This window comes from Nestor notabilis, unplaced genomic scaffold (genome assembly GCF_000696875.1).
Source record: "Nestor notabilis isolate BGI_N333 unplaced genomic scaffold, ASM69687v1 scaffold11828, whole genome shotgun sequence".
Classification (NCBI taxonomy): Eukaryota; Metazoa; Chordata; class Aves; order Psittaciformes; family Psittacidae; genus Nestor; species Nestor notabilis.
Window position 1 is genome coordinate 1 of NW_009941529.1, and position 19,422 is coordinate 19,422.

Below are 19,422 nucleotides of genomic sequence, written 5' to 3' on the forward strand. Positions count from 1 at the left end.
CACCGTCAGACGCCGCCTGCCCCTCGCTGCCAGCGCCTCGGCAGGAGCAAAGATGTCCTTCTTCAACTTTCGGAAGATCTTCAAGCTGGGTGGTGAGAAGAAGAAGAAACAATATGAGCACGTCAAGAGGGATTTGAACCCTGAGGAGTTCTGGGAGATTATAGGAGAGCTGGGAGATGGTGCTTTCGGTAAAGTGTTCAAGGTAAGGGTAAGCAGGCAACTCGACCCGCTTGTATGGCTCGCTTCGCAAGGCAACTCGACCCGCTTGTATGGCTCGTTGCTAAAAAATGACCTGTCGTATCGCTTCTTAGTCCTGTCTAAAGCTTGCCTGTCTGCAAGCGCTGTCACCTTGGGATACCTGTTGTAAGCATCGAGTGTCCGGACAACTTCGTTAGGCCGGTAGGTGCTGTGCTCGCCCGGCCGGGGGGACGTGCCGGGAGGCGAGCAGAGCCTGATCCAGGCGTCTCTTGTCCACCGAGCCTCACGAAACTAAAGATAGAAAAGACCTATTAGGTCATCGTCCCGCCTTCTGCTCCACCCTGCCCGTTGCGGAATCGCTCGCTTCTCCTGTATTTTGTTGGTTTTGGACTCGTGTACGCAGCATGGTTTCTAACATTACAGGGACTCTATTTTCTTAGGTGTGACTTTCATATTTATTTAATATTTTCCTGAGTTTCTGTACGGAAGGAGGCCCGTGCACAGGAAAATTGACTTGTGTGCCTCCTGAGTAGTTTATAGGGCCAAGCTCACGTTGCTTTTAATGGGCATTCTCTCTTGTTCCATGTGGGATTGAATTAAATAGTGGTGTTCTCTTGGCATTCTTTACATGGCAGAATTCACTTCTCTTAGTTGTTTGATTTTTATATCTATAAGTATACTGGTACAAGTAGTGTTTTTAAGGGTGCTTATCTAGAATTTATCAAGCAGAGTAGATTATAATGATATAGTTATAACGCTGCTAGTGTTTGACAAGGCTGTAGCTTTCAGGCAAATCTTTAGCTACTCTTCCTCTTTCTAAAAGGGTATTAGTGCTCCACATTTGGTTTAGGGGTAGGATGGAAAATCATCATCGAGGATAAGCATGAGAGAATTGGGGAACTGACAAGAACTGAGACCCTGGAACAGGTTCTTGAGACTGGAAAAAAAAGTAATACGAGAAAGAATAGCAGTTACAGTGTTTCTGAGAGCTAATTAGGTCAAGAAATATTTCTATTTAAAGTACAGCATTTAAGAGGTTATGAAATCTGGGTACTCGTAAAACCTGTGCTATTTTTGCTAGAACTTATTTTAAATTTTATTGTACTGTGGCGTTACCTGTTTGTAAATACGAGCAAAAGTGCCACAGTGAGCTCAGAATGCTAGGTGGGGTGTTTTCTCACCCTAGAAATTTGTGTCAGTGTTCTATTATAAAAGCACCTAGTTTATGTTGATGTAATATGTAGTCTAGATGATGGTTCTCATGCTAAGTGTGGAAGATGAGTTGTTCTGGTGTTGTTTTGGGTTTTTTTATTGAAATGATAGGGAAATATGAAGTAGCTCTATCATAAGTCTTGATGACTGTAAAAACGTAATATTGTCTCTAATGGCACCTGCAGACGATTAAAAGTTCTTTAAACTTCATAGTGGAGTTTTGATTCCCTGTTGGTGAATATGATGCTCTGTCCCTTAGAGATGACTGGGGAAGCCTCAGAGCTACAGTAATAAATGTGTTCTCCTCCTCCCCACATGCATTTTCTCTCCCGTCCTCAAACTTCTTCTCACTTAATGTTTATCTGCAGGCACATCTGTATAAGCAGTAGTCTGTAGTGGAAGATATCTGAGCAAGACAGCTGGCAAATCTTGAATTTTGGTGTGCTTTATTTGCCATAAGAGGATTTTTGGAGTTGGATGTGATTTTTCGCTTATGACACAGAGTGTTAACTTTTGAAATTGATTTTTTTTTTTTAATTAAACTTTATTTCAAAAGTAGTAGTAGTCAGAATGACACACGCAGTTACACTGGTAAACTTGTTGAACCTATCACTGGCGAGAATTAAAAAGTACTAAATATTCCTAGGGGAAAAAAAACCCCTCATTTTTAAAAAAGAAGTCTCCTAGTGCATGTATTCAGCAGCATTCATTTTGTTTCCATCTAGTTTGAGGAGGAGGCTTACGCATAGATACTAACTGTACTTGTGTTCCTGCATCTGAGCATGCTTGGCAAGAAACTGTTTTGAAAGCTAAGGTGTGGTAGGTTGTTCTTCCTTGGATGTACACCTCAAATGAGACACTGCAAGAATAGTCATTCAGTTCCTTCTCAAATTTTGGAATCTAAGCTATAAACTAGAGCAAAACTGTTAACGTTTAAAGAATTTGTCTAAGTAATGTAAGTGGGGTGGTGGTTTAATTTTATGTGTGTGGTGGGGTTTTTGTTTGTTTACAAAACCCAACACCCTAGTGTCACATTTGCCAAAACTACATTTGCCTTTGTTTAAAATCCTTGGAGTCAGTGTGTGACAGGGTTTTGGCAGATACATGATCAAATGGAACTTCCAGATAAATAAGGCTTTGTATACTTTGGACTTCTAATAAAAAAATAGGTTATATTCATTACATGCTATGATTTCCTGTAGAGAAGTATTTGGTTTAGTTGTGTAACTCATCTTTTGGACAAAGTATCAAATCCTAAAATAAAAACTCAAAAGCAACTCTTAAATTATCCTGTCAGTACTGTGACGCCTACCTGATTAAATTATTTACATTAAAAAATTCTGTGTCTAGTGATAACTAGTTTTGTATCCAAAAGTCTTCATAAGGGTACTGAAAACTTGTGATTTACGCTCCTTATTCCCAACCAGCTACAAGGGTCTTGTTTATTTTTTTAATAACTTAGCCAAATTACCAGAAGAACTTATTTCCTTTGAAGCTGTTCAAGTTTTCTAAAGCTTTCTTAGCTCTGACGATTCATACGTTTGTATTCACTAAGTAATGTTTAGAAATATTCTTTAAGTGTTTCGACTGCTTCAAGTCTGTTGTGGTCAGAGGAGCTGTGTAACTGCAGACTGCTGATGACAAAGATTTATGGTTGTATAGGACTTTTCATTTCTAGCCCTTTTCAGCCTTTTCAGAGAGGCCACTTTTAGGCTGTTTTCTTTTCCTTTTGCTTTTGGTGAATGAATAATGGTGTGGTTTTCCATCCTTTTTCAATTTATAGGCCCTTCCAGTACTTCAGTATCAGGTGATGGCCCTTGTGAAGAGAATTTCAAAGTTGCTGATGATAGACTTCTTTTTCCAATGTCTTTTAATTGCCTTTCATGGATTATTTAGAATTACTGAATGGACTGCCAGGGTTCTGTCAGCCACTGAAGACACATAATAACATTGGAGGCTGATTTCAACTTCGAAATTTGGCAGCTGGATTGCAAACTATTCTTCTCTCTCTTTTTTTTTTTTTTTTTTTTTTTTCCCCTTTAGGTAAAAAAAAAAAAAGTTTGAAACAGCTCTTGATTTGATCAGGTTAAGTCCCCTGAAAAATCATAGGCTCTTAGTGTTAAAGATAATTGTAATCAGTTTGCTTTAGAAATTAGTTACATTAGTATATTATGTTATTTTATTGTGTGTTATATTGCCCTATTGTATCCAGTATCGGTTCAGTGCACATAGTAAACATTGCTTTAAGGTAAATCAGTATAAGTAAGTGTTAAAGACTTTAATCTACTTCAAGCTACTTTCTAAATTCCCAGAAGTTAATGTTCAGATGGTGTGAAACCAGACCTTTAAAAAGCCTGGTCTGCTCTGCTGCTCTTTCTCTCTTTCTTGCTAAAGTTCCTGACTGAGAGTCTTTATCATACAGATGCACATAACTGATTAAAATGCAGATGCCATCCTAAGTTAACCTCTTGAAGTGCTGGGACTGTATTTCAGTAAAATTTCTCAGCCTTTTTGGTAATCAGAGCACTTACATTGCAGAAAGGCATTTTCCTAGTGTCTAATTGGTGTCATCTCTGAGCCCTTCACTAGAGGATACTTTTCAAAGAATTTAATGAGAGGTACCATCTGTATATATAAACTCATTTTAAGTTTTCTACCAGAGCAGAGTGGTAGGATGTATGTGGCAGTACCCTGTGTCTTACATAGGGTATCTATATATGGTATGTGTATACAGAGAGAATATATAGTATATATACATTTTAATAGAAATCAACAAATGATTATTCAGGAATCCCTTATACTTGTCTGGTTTTGAATTGCATTCATGCTTCTTAGTTTGAATTGGAATATTCTGCCCATTTAGAGTATCCTGTTTATTACCTGAATCTAAGATGTTGGAAACATTGTATATACAAGATTCTCATAGGAATTTGGAAAATCAAATATTTGTATTTCATTTAAAGCTACTAAGACAAGTTTTCCAACTCTCAGCAATTAACTGGTGCTTAGTTAAAAAGCCTATTCTGCTTTCTCTTTAGATCAGAGAAGAAATGTTGTGGAAGCTGATAGCCATAATCATGGTGAACAGCATTACCCAAATGCATTATCTTCTGAAAACTATAACTACATTAAGTATTCGTATATACTTGTATTCACAATAGTGGCCAATACAAACTCATCTCTGGCTAATGATAGTGGACTTTTGATATTAGTGTTTCTTCAAATTCAATAGACTAATAATTTTGCTTCATTTAAGTTAAGCCTTTGTTTCTGCACTTAAAACAGTCCTACCTGTAATGTACCTATGCGAGTTACAGGAGAGCCTGTTTTTACCGTCATGTCTTCTACAGCACGTAGAAACAAATAGATTTTTTAAATACTGATTTAATAAAACTGGACCAATTATATAAGTTAATGATAGTGTGGCCTTAGTTCCTTTAAATGCCAAAATATGGACTGACAGTTGGTGGCTGCTTAGAAGTACTTTTTGTGTACCACTAACATCATAACTTATTTTCTAATCCTAGCAAATACTCCATTAGTCTGACCTGAAAACAAAATCAGGACAGAGCAAGGAGAATTCATATTTTGTAGTTTTTGTGGCCTTACAGCACGCTATTCTAAATAATTCTTCCAGTTGAATATTGCAACATGAAGTCATCTTAATGATACTAATGTATCATGCTGCTTCCTAGGGTGGATTTCTTTTATAGCTGTAACTTAGCACTCATAGAAGTAGATTTTGACAACTTAGTATCTAAGATGAAGCACCGATATAGGCTGCTTTTTTCTCTGCTCTTTATCTTTTGACTTACCTGGTGTCATTAGCTCCACTAATTCTTTAGAAGAATGTTAGAGCTGTTGAAACTCATAAACATTCCTATAAAAAAAGATAGTTTCCTGCGGAAGGTTATTGCTTGAGTTCATTTGAAATCCTTTATGTTTAGTGCTAATTGGGAGATAAGTTCATGTTTGAAAATCTTCAATGAAGTCGAATACTGAAGTTTCATGAAGTTTTATGACTCTGCCATAGCCTAGACCTGGAAGATGAAGCAGGTGAAAGTGTCCTGAATTTGATAGATAAGAATTAAGAATGAATCAGTGCAGAACTTCTGGCAATTTTGATTAAAATTGGTTGCTATACTAAATACATTTTGTTCTAATCTATTTTCATTCATAATTGGCTGTGTAAGTTGACCTCTGATTAAACTGGAGCAATAAAGTAGTGCAGTTGTCCCCAGGAGATCTGAATTAATAATAATCACTTAAATGTTATGTTGCTTTGTTTAGCCATAGAGGCATTAGTAGATAGAGGAGAGAAGAGAGTTGATTTACTCTCAGGACACTAATGTTTAAGATGGCAATGTTCAATTTTAAATATTTAGTATAAGTAAATGGAACTACAATTTTAGGTAAAGCTTGCTAAGAACAGGAATTTCTGTAAGAGTAGCCTGAGTGGTTTAGGGCTGTTGCACATGGTCTAGGTGAAAAGATGCGTGACTCTTCATAGAAAACAAATGATTTTAGTCTTCCTGATCAACTTGGTAAGTTGCTCTATAATATTACCTTTATTTTCACACTGTTGCAGTTTTAGCATGTTGTGGACACCAACTAAGGAAAAGGCTGTATCACGGGTTTAAAACCTGAGAAATGTGTCAAGGGGAAATCTTCACAGAGCTATTTACACCTATTGTCACTCTTAAGTTTTCTGAGGAAGCAGGTAGTGCAAGAAAGTTGTCTGTAGATTGTAAACTAAGATAATTTTCTTGGTTTAGATGGCTTCTCTCCCTTTTGTCTGTAGCAAGGAAATACTCTAAAGAAGTATAGCACGTTTTATGTCTCATTTTTTGGACATCTTGAAGTTGCTTGGCTTCAAGTCACCATCACAAAACTTATGAGTAATGTATTGTCTGTCTGTTGCGTTCAGAATTGAACTGCAGGCAAGGTTGTGGAGGATAAATATAGAATGCTCATGATCACTCCTTGGTAATGCAGTCATCTTTTCCAAGGTGTGAGCACAGTTATATGAACTGTTTTAAACTCTCGAGTAAATAGGAAATCATTATGTGATTTTATTTATCTTTGTTTATAAAAGTTCCTATTTGTTTTCATGTCATCTGATGTTTCATATTCCTCAGCTAACTATTTGTGTAAGTGCTTGGACTGTTAGTTTCTTGTCTGGAGTGTAGAACTTTATAGATTTGAGGCATAAACTAAATGTGACTGTTTAGTGGCAAATACACTGAAGAGTGAAGTTTCTTTAAGCTGTTCTAACTTGATGAAATAATTCTTCATATCTAAGATGCAGTTTATTACAATAAATAATTATGATATAGGAGCTAAAAAATAGTGATGCAATTGTTTTGGTTTTGCTTTTTTTTTTTGGGACAGTTTTTGTAGACATATGGGTTAAACCTTTTGAGCTTACTCTTTGGCAGGGCAGCAGTCCTTCAGTAATACAATCCTCCAAGCAGTAATACGTGCTATTGTTGCAGAGCAGTGCATCACAAGTTTCTTTTCGTGGTGACTCAAATTCTAGTTTTGACCACCCTATAAACAATATTGAAGAAATTATTTATTTCATTTGCATTTGCAATGCCACAGTTCCCAGTTTGGGTATTTTTTTTTGATTGAAAGCAGTTATGAATGGGCCTTACATTTTTAATGCGCCATGACCCACCTTTTGAGAATCTCAAAAGGTTATAAACATCATTCTCCTTCAGTGACAGTTGTGTCTGTGTAAAAGAGGCATCATGTAATTAAATCCTCTGGTTTGAGATCTTAAGCGCATTCCTTGAGACCCTGGCCTGAAGTGTGGTTTATGAATACTACTTTGGTCTTGTGCTCCCCCAATAACCTTTAATTATATTCAGATTATACACAAAATTGGCAAATTCATATTGTCTCACCTCTTTTGCCCATTGTCTTACTTTACTGTAATTGTCAAATTACTCAAATACAATGCTTGTGCTGTCTTTTCATTTGACACTGTTTGGATTGTTCCAGTTCTCAATGTTTAGTGACAGAAAAGCCATGAAATTCAAAGTTACAAAACAAAGCAGACTGAATGAACAACAGAGTAAAAAAATGAATGATGTTTTATAATTTTTGTCCAAACCTGTGTAAAATATATATTGTCACTCCCTCTAATTGATTTTTAATGGCTTTATAACAGTATGGAATGCTTGAAAGAAATTTTAACCGCCAAAAATGTCTCAAATATGTTATGTGGAAACACTTTTTTTTCCGCTCAGAAATTGGAATGAATCTTTTTAGAGAGAAAGAGGACCTAGTATTTGCAGAATATGTTTGAAGGGTGTCAGGCAGTAAAAAATTGGCTAAGCAATATTCAATAAAAAGTACCAGGCTACCTCATACTTCAACAAAAACTAAGGCTTTAATGTAAATGTTAACGTTCTATTGGCATTTCAAATTTTCTATGGACTATGCTCTACATTCATGATATAAACCAACTAAAGTACCTGCAGCAGAAGATTTAACTAAATTGAAAAATCTACAATAAAATAGTAATGGAAGATTCTTTGTATATTTAATGTACCTCCTTAAAGTATCACATTTATTTTAGGAGGTCATAATGTCTCTCACAGCAATTCTAAATATATGTAAAAGCAAGTTACAATATTAAAGGTTATGGATTTTTCTTGCTTATTTTCACTTTTCTGGATTAAGAGTGGTTTGCAGCATTATGTAGGACTGTGTGTGTTTATGTAGAGAGGTTAATGTAAAACAGCTAAGCATGAATGATGATTTGTAAGCTAAAAGAAAGACAAACTTTTTCCCCTTTACACAACCGTGTTTATATTTTGGAGCCATTTTCTATTTAGTTAATTACCTATAGCCTAGAGCAAGAAATTGCTTAAGCATAGAATCATGTTTGAATCAAGTTCCACCCAAAATCTGGCTTTAAGAAGGTTCTAATTACCTGAAGCATGATATTCTATGATATGATTTTTATTTTCTACTGGTTTTTCTATGGAGAAGAATATGATAGTGAAAAAAATAGAATTGTACTACAATAGCCAAATCAATTTATTGATTAGAATTTAAGAATTGCTAAATCTCTTCTTAAAACAGAGGATTTAAGTGAGTTACCTTAAAGTGTCAGTCTTAAAAATTAATTTGTTGGTTATTGTTTCAGAAAACCTGGAACTGAAGGAGGCCATAACAAATGAAGGGAATTTATTATTTTCGGAAAGTAATTTTTCTGTAGTTGCATGAATGCGCTTTCTCAAAACGAGAGGGTGAGCAGAGAGTGGAAGGGTAACTGTACAGCCTGAAGGTTTAGAGAGAACCATTATCCTGTAACTTCAGTTGTGCCTCCATCAAAATAGTGCTACCTAGTATGAAAGCTATAGTGAATTCCAGTGTTAAGGCAGAATTATTTTGATATGCATCTAGCTTGATAATGAATTGGAGAGGACTGTCCCTTTACTTTCTTCATATCTCATTGACCAGCATTTTAGATTTTTCTGGGACTTTCTTCTTGAAGAAGGACTTTAAGGAACTAGGATTTGTCTCTAGAAATGTTTAGTTGTAACCAGAGAACAGTATTCTGAGGGAAGTTACAGTAAATTTGTTAATGATACAGTATAACTTGGCAAGACCTTTTGCAGTGGAATTTATTGTTTATCTTGTAGGTAATGGTTCTCCTGATACAGATTTGTGCTATAAAACCAAAGCTTTTTGCTAGAACATGTCTCATTAGAGAAGTTGACTTCTAACTTGTATTTCTAAGCAGTACTTTACCAGGAAAAGAGTTGTTAATTTGTAATGAGAAGGCAGGAAAACCTTAATGGAGAAATGTCAGCTGAGTGCTTCAGCAAGAATTAGCATGTTGCAGTAAACCCTCATCTCCTTCACAGCCTTTGTCTCAGGCATGCTTTACTCAATTCATTTGCTCCCTTTCTCATTTTGTAAAGTTCAGTCATATTCCTGCCCCACCTTCAGCTTTTCCTGTTTGAAGAGGCCCAACCTTTTTAGTCTGCTTTTTATAAGACAACTGCTTGACCCTTTAATGATTTTAATTGTCCTTCTCTCATTCTCTTACTTGCTCAACTTCTGTGAATGCCACAGATCTTTTAGTTCTCCATTCAGGCAAACTGTTCTCTTTTTTAGTGCTGGACAGTCATGGGTCAGAACCACCGTGCAACTGCATTCCACTGTGAAAACTGTGATAATTGCTGGGAAATAACAGTTAGAAGAGTTTGAACGGGAATTATCCCCCAAATGAACTGAAATCATTCCAGTAATGTTGAGAAATGGGTACTTTTGGAGTTAAGCCAAGCTTATTTTATTCTTGCACCCTTTCCAAGTAGTTTTTACTAGTAGTGAAGTGAATGCACTAACCCAGTTTATAAGTAACCTGAAAGAAGGAAGTACTGTCTGCTATTTTTTTATCTCTCTGGGTGGGAAGTCTGAAAGCTTAAGGATGATCATATAAACAAGAATACTGTCAAGTGTTTCCTGTTGATTGACAGGGATAGCTGGGGTACCTGAAAATGCCTCCTTTGCTTTTGGATATAGCAACAACTTTAAGCTATCTTTTAGTAGTAAACTTGGATGTTCTGTCCAGCTTAACAACCCTAGAAGTTTGTTAAACTAGCTTGTTACACTTACATAAAAAACAACCACACACTTCCCCTATCCCCTAACATTCAAAAGTAAAATATAAAAATAAGCAACTGTGCAGACTTATTAACTCTCCCATTTGTGATGTCTATGTATATGTGATGTTTCAATGTTTATTGATGCTGTTATAACTCTTCAGTGGCCCAGCATGGGACCTCACCTTTGAGCCAGTGCAATATGAAGAAGATTCTTTGAATCTCTGGAAAACTAGATCAGCATGGAACTGTGATACTAAGTGAAACAGTCAATAACACATCTTCTCAAAGTGGTGCATTTTAATAGCTTTAGTATATACAGAAGCACTTTTGAATGATGAGTGGCTTGGTCTTTACCAAGACTGTTTTCCACAACAGTTTCTGAAACTGCAGGTCAATGCAGCCAGACTTCTGGCAGTGAGTTCACATTCCCACCTCCTTCCTTTTGACAGCTCTGGTGCTTGCCAACCCCATGATGATCTGGTTCAAGGAACTAAGCCACCCAAAAGCTGATTGTATGTGTAATCTCCTTGGCTTCCCAGACCAGCTCACGGGAGGGCCAGACGAGTATCAATGCTGATGTAAGGGTAAAATGACAGGACAGTGTCAGCATTGACTTAAATAGCTATAAAAGGGAAGCATCAGGGTGGCATTTCAATATTATGAAGTTCTTAAGTATGTCAGAGGAATGTATGTTTTTGTTAGGACAAAAGGAAAAATAGACCTACTTCTGTTGTATAAATCATCCACCGTTAACAACAGTACTGATAAAAGGTAGTTCTGCTAAATGTCCCTTTGCATCACTGGCACCCATGCTAGAAGAATTTTGTTACATAGAATCATAGAATCAACTAGGTTGGAAAATTCCTTCAGGATCATCAAGTCCAACAATTGCCCCAGGACTGCCAAGACCACCACATGTATAGACATATCTTTAACGGGAAATACACTAGAAGCCTGTGCTCCTAGTTTTGTTTCAGGTGATGGTTCTTTTCTCTACTTTAGGTATGCTACGTAACTGCTAGAAAAGAATGAAAAAATTATAAGACTTCTTATTTGGCACCAAATTTACCTATATGAGGAAAGTACAGAAACTGAATTGAATTTCAGATTGAACAGTGTTTTGAAGTAAGAAATAGCCTAGACAGTTTTCCAAAAGGAATGGAATTCCGCATTCCCTTTCCCTGTATAAATACACAACAAAAGATAGCCCTTTGCTTCAAAAAGCCTTCAGCCTAATAAAAGAATAATAAAATAAACATTACAGAAAAGGAGGAGTAGGAAAAAGGAGGAAATCTTGTCAAAGAGGAAACTACTTCATTTCTAACAGCTGTGCTGATGCAGGCTCATTGTCACTTCTTGGGGACACAGGCAAAATAAAGCTTTCCTAATTCCATTAGAAGTAACATTGCCACACTATTAAGAGATGAAAACAGCACTTCCTCTTGAATATCTTGCGTGTTTAACTGTTTAACATTACTATGATAGGCAGCAGTTCTCTTGGAAGAGCATTGTTCCTATATTGCATGAAGATCTTCTACTGATAGAAACTCACAATTTCATTAGTTGCAAAAGTATGAGTAAGTCAACTGTTTTCCCTTTGTATTGTGTGCATCAAACTCTGGAAAGAGAGTCGGAGTATTTATCATGATTTGGTTTTAATAATTTTATCAAGTAATGCAATTATTCCTTTGATCATTTGTATTTATCACTAGCATAGTAGGTAAATTCTGAATGAATTGCAGTAAAATGGCAAACAGCAAGTGCAAAAACTATATCAGAATATGACAAAGATTATCAGCAGCAGCATGCAACCCCAACAAACCAAACAGTTAATGTGAAAGGCAACATCAGAACATGTTCCACTACTGTGCTGAATACAAATGAAGTTTACTTACAGAACCCAAGATGCTATTTCTGTGGCACTTGAGTAGCCAGTTTTCAGGGGATACCAAATGTTTATTCAGATGGTGCTTTTTCTGCTCTTGAGTTGTCATACTTGCAGCACAAAAATTGCTGGGTCACTATAAACTGTATGTGAGGCAACCTTTCCAACTTGCATGTCAAAGATTTCACTTTGTTTTCGTGTGATGGTATGTAGCTTTAGGGTCATTACTTAAGACTGATGAGAAGACTACTGGGAAGTCTCTGCAGAAGTGTGAAATAGCATACAACATCATAGTGAATTTTGTAATTAATAAAGTTCATTGTAGAACTGACTTGAAAATAACTTGTTTATGTTGAAGAGAGCTGAAAGACATCGGCTTAACCGCATTGATTTCTTTGGGGGTTGTTGCTCTCTTTGCAGTTGGTTTCTGTTAGATTGTTTTAAAGATAAGTATGTGAGGAAGCAATAACTTCCTTCAGAATTCTGAATTTCCCATTCTTTTTAAAATATATTAGTATCATAAAGAGAATATTAACTGTTTTCTGTAGCAGTTTTACTTTAAAAACAGGGATAATGTTGTACAGCTTTTTTATGAAAGCTGTCAGAAGCTACTTCCTTTTTTATTACTTCAGAAATAGGGGAAGTTTCATCTTACGAGACAAGAGTGTGCATGGAGCAACAGAATATATGCTTTGATAGTTTTGCAAGAGCTGTTGCCAGTTTTAATGTGGTATCGATGTAGACATGTTTCATTTCTCACTGTTATAACTGTGTCCTTTTGTAAAATACTGAATCCTAACCTGCCTGCGTATCTTACACTTTTCCATTAAAATATGAAGTATATTTTACTTATTGTCGTTTGTAACAGGACAGAATGAAATGAGCTGATAATGCTTCATCTTGTTTCATTTGTTTCATTTAATCTTTTCCCTCTGGCTACTTAGCTGTGCTTATTGCAAGTCATGAATGTGGTTCACATTTCACTATCAGATTATAGAGAACCTTTTCCCAAACTGCCCATATTTTTCACTGGTAAGATGTATACCCTTTAATGACAGTTTAACTGACATCTGTTATATCCCATCATCTTCTACAATAAATACATAAATTGTCTTAGTATAGGTCTTTAATGCCTTCCTTCTGCTATATGAAATGCAGAGCTTTTAATAATATTCTTTACTTTTTTGACAGCAAGATTTTTTTTAACTTAATGACTGTGCCACATTTCAGCTCTATGACTTTGTAGTTTCCCTAGTAACGTGTCAGAAGGCCTTTGTTGAAGGGTTCTCAAACTTCAAAGTAGTTGTCATTTTTGTTTGTTTATTACTTTGTTGACTTGTTCATTTCCAGTTGGAAAAGGCAGAATTTTCTGTGCTCAAGTCAGATGCGCTTTTTTGTTATTGTTCTTTTGTTATATATGAATAGCTGTGCTGGCTCAGCAAACAGCTGTAGCCATCTTTCAGCTGAGCTGGCTAAAGGCTCTGGGGCAGAGCAGATCCCAATTTTGTTCAGTAACCTAACTCCAAGGAGCAGAGCAAGGAGGAACTGTGGGTTGACCTAGCCACTTTATTAAACAATAAAAAAAACTAGCTCATATGTATATGTCTGTGAATGTACACTATAAATTTCTAGTAAACAACATGACTTAGTGCTACAGGAAGCTAAAACACTGTAGTATATCTGCAGAAAGCTAGAGTTAGCTTTAACGACTCCGAATGTCTCCTTGGGAAAAGATGCTAGCAGGAGTCGCACTGGCTCTTAGAGCTCAAGTGAACTAAAGCATTGTTACAGATGTTAAATGACTAAAAGCAAGATTATAACATAGAACATATATGTATAAAGAACATACCCCTCAGGTAAAGGAATCAGAGGATTCTTAAGTCCTGTATTCATGCAAATCATAAAGTTATCAAGAATAAATAATAAAATTCTCAACTCTCAATGTGGCAGCATGGTAATTTTCTGGAAAAAGAAGAAAAGGCAGTTTGAAGACAGCTTCAACTCTGACTTGTTGGTTGTCTTTAAAGTAATTGTAGTGAACAGCTAGAATTGGCAATTGTTTGATTAAAAATGATTTCTTGATATCATTGTTTCTTGGAAGCATTAGTTTATGTCACCTGGAATAAAGGTGTGTTTATTGCTGGAATAAAGACTTAACTTTAAGATGAAGTGATCAAAATAAACTTATAAATTAAGAAGCAGCAAACATTGTTTTCTTTTTTCTAATGACACAATACTGAATAAATAACTGCAGGATATCTGTAATCTGAGATGAAGATACGGTGGGCTACTATCTCTCCTGGGAAGTTGCAGGTCAGTTTGGGACTGACATTGTCTGGTGCTGGATGAAAAGGAGAAAACCTTTGCCAGCAACTGTTACTGTCCTCTGCAGATGAAAGATACTGGCAAAGCATCTTAGTACTGCAGGGATAAAGCTTATTTTGTCACACCTCCCCCTTCTCAAGTATAGGAGCTGATTGTAATGCAGAATGGTGTATTTTAATGCTGCTTTTGCAAGTGGTATGTACAGTTGTTATAAATGAACTTCGGAAAAAATTTACCAGTCCTTTGCAGTTACACCTGTGGCACCACTTAATGCTTTAGTTACAAATGTTTTCCCTGTATTATCAGCTGGTTTTCCCTTTTGCTTTTATGTGAGCTATCACACAAGAGAAGGGAAAATAATGCATTGTTATAAAACCATACGGCATGTTTTGGAGTTTTTCTTGCCAATGTTTAGAAATCTTTTTTTCTTATTTTTTTGTTCTATTAATGGATTTGCTTAAATTAGAAGAAAGATTCTGAATTCTGCTATAATTATCCTCTGCTAAGTTTCCTCTAAAGGACTGTTTCAGTTACTTTGCACATACTTGCCAGCTCAGCCCTGGTACTTTTCAAAAACATATATAAATATTCCTGACACAATGCATGAATTAGGATGGGAACTCTGGTTAGCCGGTATACAAAATACCACAATTAATGAAAATACATGAAGGGAATCATGAGGTTTAACATGAAAATTACAATCCATACCACTCCCAGAATAACTTGTGGAATCCTCAGAAACCAACTGTGGAGGAAACAGAAGAACCACAGTTAAGTATGAAGTACAAGGATAATGTTAAAAGAGTGAAGTTGTCATGGAAACTGCTCCAAAACTGGTATAGCCACAGAGGCAGCACCAGACCACAGTATCATAAAGACCTGCTTCAGTAGTCTGGGTTGAACCCTGGGCTCCACTTTGTTAGTATTTGCTTGTAGGAAATAGAGGCACTTTTATCTACACTTCCTGTTTCAGTATTTTTTTTCCCAGGCATTGTTTCTTAAGTAGAAGAAACTGCATAATAGGTAGTTATGATACATTGTTCAGACAGGAAAACTTTTGATCAGCTGTAGTTTAAGCATGTATCATCTTTGGTAGATACTCCTGTCATTATCTTCTGAATAGTTCTTTCATAACAGCCATTTCAACAAGTTTTAGCAGGTATAACTGAAGTTAGTTGTTTTTTAATTCCTTGGACCAACCATATCTGTAATTAAAAACAATAAATTCTTCATAGTGGGGTTTTTGTTTCTTTTTATCACTACCACATTTTCAAACATTGTGTAGCAAAGACTGGTGCAAAATAACAGCTTCTTTTAAACGACTGGCTCATCATAATTTCCAGAGATCTGCGGAGGTTGCATCTCCTTCACTGGCCTAACGTGATTTGTTGTAAAAAGTGTGGCTTAATAGTGCAGAGGTGGCTACTTGCTCTTGAATTCAAACATGTAATTACCTTTATCAACAATCGATGTTAGAATTCTTGCTTCCTTTTATGGGATTAATTAGAGTTTTTTCTGCAATTCACTATTAAAGAACACCTTCCCATGTTTTGAAATGAGTTTGTATACCTGATACTGGACAATCATGCAGGTGTAGTTTTTTGGTTTGGGTTTTTTTTTTTTAGTTTCAAAAATGCACAGCCCAATGTTAAATGTGGTAAATAAACTTACACAAAACAAAGTGCAGTGTAGTTTTTTCCAGTAGGCCACACTAGTACTTACAGATGCATTAGATCAGGCTGTTAAAATCTGAAATTAGAGCTTTGTTGTTTGTTTTGGGTTTTTTTCCTTGCTTCAGATGTTTAAGAAAACCTGAGATCCACTGCTTTTTGACAGCTCTGAGAAACAGCTTTTGCCTTTGCCTTTTCAGTACTGATTACTCAGGCATCATCAGAAAGTATATGGAGCTAGATCTGACAGTCACAGGTTTACACAAAAGTGCAGCTTTTTACCTGCCAAACCATCTTTTGCTGAAAAGGGATGTTTGTATTTTTCACTTTTTGATGATCTATGATTATGAGCGCAGTTTGGTTGAGGAGAGTGAGTCAGAAAGGAAGAGCTGCTTAATTGATTTGTTTTGCTGCCTGCAGAACATGCCATGTGGTTACGTAAGTTATCAAAAGAGATCACGCTTCAGGAAGAAAGGTGATGAGCAATTTTCTACCTCCTATCTCAGCTTTGTTTCCAGTTGGCTGAACAATAGATGGAGTATGCATTTAACTTTGTTCAGTTGTATATGGTGGTTAATTTTTAGATGTCTACATGCTGCATGGTGGGGAAGGAAACATTTGCTGGTGATAGGAAACTGAAATGGCTCCTCACAACCAAGGCTGAAACTTCATATTGGTCATCTAAAGATGAAAGACTACGAATTATCTCCGAGCTGTAATCCTATTACTCTGGAGCAGTGGCTCTGCTCTCCCTGCTGTCCATGGCTGGGAATATGCAACTTCCTGGCTGAGTGCCCAGACAGTAAACCTGCCTTTTAATATTCTGCTATCAGCCTCTTCACAAAGCTGCTGGCTCTGGAACTTGTATGTGGTTATATGATACTGTGTTAAACCCCAGGATTGATAGAGAGGAGTTGCTAATTTCACATGCTCACGGATCCTAGTGTTGTGTAGGATGGTTACTCTTCTTTCTTGTACTGATACGTTTTCAAATTTTTATGGTTTTGTGCATTAGGTATTGCCATTTTAGTGATCACAGAAAAAGGTTTACAGAAAAAGCAATTTGCATGTTTCAATTTACAAGATCATATTTATTCATGCAAACCTGCAGTCCATCCTTCTAAAAGTACTTTGCCTTGGGAGAATAAGAGTGTCTTTCTGTGTGTTTTCTACTAATGAGACTGTGCCATCCATTGCTAGAACCATGCTGTAACAACATACAGTTTGCTACTCACTTGTGCATCCTGTCTTTAAGTTAACATTTGCTGCAATAACCTTAACTATGTAATGCGAATAGAAGTTTTGGTGGAAGGATTACAATATTTGTTGTTGGATATAATAGCTAATGATATCTTTGTCATGTTCCATTAGTCAGGTCTTGGGGGAATGTGTTATTCCAATTCAGTTTTTACCAACTGTGTATGAATCTTTCGAAAAGATCAAATTTTGCTACAGCAAAGAAAGAAAAGCTTAGTCCTCCTTTCTTTCCTGTTTCTACATAAGGCAGGATTGAACACTGAAGATGCCAGTTTGGATTTCTTAGCCTGGGACTGAAGCTTAAATCACATGTCATGGAAGCAGAATCAAATGTATTTAAGCAAGGCATTTGGAATAACTTGAATTGGTAGCTGAGAGCTAAAATACAGGAAGAAACCACTAGGCTACTGATACAGGACATATTTTGAAAGAGCACAACCTTTGAGTAACGTAAGTTGTTATTTGTCTTTAAATGTCCATGTACCCAAATGCAAAATCAGTATATGCAAATTAAGACTGCATCTACACAATGGTTGTTGCTCCTGCTCTGACCTTCGGAGAATGTTATGTGGCAGAAGAAAGACTTCAGTCAAAGTCTAGAAAAAACAAACATGCCCACACAAAGCTGTAAGTGCTTTTTGTTTCTCTTAATCCAGAGGAGGTTTTTTTTTCCGCCCGTGTCATATAGTGCTACATAATCTTACGCATGAACAGTAAAAAATATTTCCTACACAGTTCAGAAGAGCATATTTCTTACATACTACTTACAGAAAGCTGCATAGATTTGGTATTTATTATAGAGTGCACTGTGGGGTGAAGATGAGTAATGTCTTATTCAAAAAGAACTTTAAAAATCATGTTTTAAGTATATAAAGATTTTTTATTATTTTCAGGTGTACTTTGATGTATGCTTAAAGTGTTCTGTCAGTCCTCAGAAATACCTGGTGGAAATACGCTACTTCTAAAGCTTTTTTCTTTGAAGATACTGAAAAAAGTCTGGATCTAGACCTACAAAATTTTACTATCTCAAGTCGGAACAAAGGCAAACATTTGTTTATAATTGTTAAGATATCCATAAAGATAATCATACTGATTCTATAATCACTTCTAGTTTTTTAATGAAATGTTTTGAAAGAGCTACCACAAGGAGAAAATCAAAGAAACTTATACAAAGCAGATTTCTAGTTACTTCAAGCAAAAGGATCTGGGAAAAATCAAAATACAAAGTACTCTGTCAATAGAAAAAACCAATATATACTGTAAATGCAGCAAACTACCTAGCATGTAATTTAGCAATGCTGCTTTCTCTCAAAAGTGAAGCTGAAACTGAAAACAATAACATCTGTTATTGTTACCTGGTGTAGACTTTAAAAATAGTTTTATTTAAACAAAATATTACTACCATTATATAGTTTACATGTAAATACGTGTAAAGATGAATTTCAGATTTATTTTTTCACCGTAAGTATTCTTCTAAGGGACAGTGGAGTGTGTGGCTGCAAAAAAGTGAATTTACACTTAAATACTTGAACTTTCTAGAAAGGTGCTTTAACTACCATTTTCTGCACATGTAAAGCTACCAAGTCTAATTCTTCTGTGGCATCAGACATCTGTTTCACCTTTCATGTTTAATTTACAGTGCAGGTCTCGAATAGGAAGGTTGGTCTTTCATTCTTGCTATAAAGCAACCACAACAAATTAAATTTGTGTTGTGAAGTAGACCTTTATATTATTAGAATATGTGTTGGACAACTCAGCAGTTTGTTTTCAAACAATAATGTTATACGGTTCTCTTATCTTTGTTGTTGAAAATGGGAGGGCAAATACTGAAGTTGGGAAGATGATTGTTTTTTTGTTTTGGAAAGAATATTGAGATAAAAATAAATGTTACAGAAAACATTTACCCTCAATGTAAGATGAATCAGCCAGGACTATGCTTATAAATGTGTTTTGCTGTTACTGCTGCTTTACTGAATGTTATCATAAATATTTATCTTAAAATCTTTCATTCTCATTTGCCACATTGGGAGAATAATTTATGGCTGTGAAAGTAATGAAGTACAGATCTCTGAAATCATTCAGAAGAATTCTTACTTGCTGTCTGTCATCAGCTTTAGTCTGATAATGAGATTAAGTGCCAAAGTCAGGTTTGGGGATTCTTGCTGTGTCCTGTCCTGGATTCATCTCAGCTATGTTTGCCCCCATGCATCAGCAGTCCCAGCAGAGAGACAAGATGAACGACCTTTTG

The 19,422-nt window shown here is 36.0% G+C and overlaps 1 protein-coding gene across 1 annotated transcript in view; it reads left to right on the top strand.

The window, feature by feature from the left end:
* Positions 1 to 52: 52 nt before the first annotated feature.
* Positions 53 to 19,422, top strand: part of SLK (STE20-like kinase) — a 45,396-nt gene continuing 26,026 nt past the window's right edge. The window contains exon 1 of the mRNA XM_010020939.1: positions 53 to 202. Coding sequence (XP_010019241.1) covers positions 53 to 202 — 150 coding nt within the window. The remainder of the gene's footprint in view (positions 203 to 19,422) is intronic.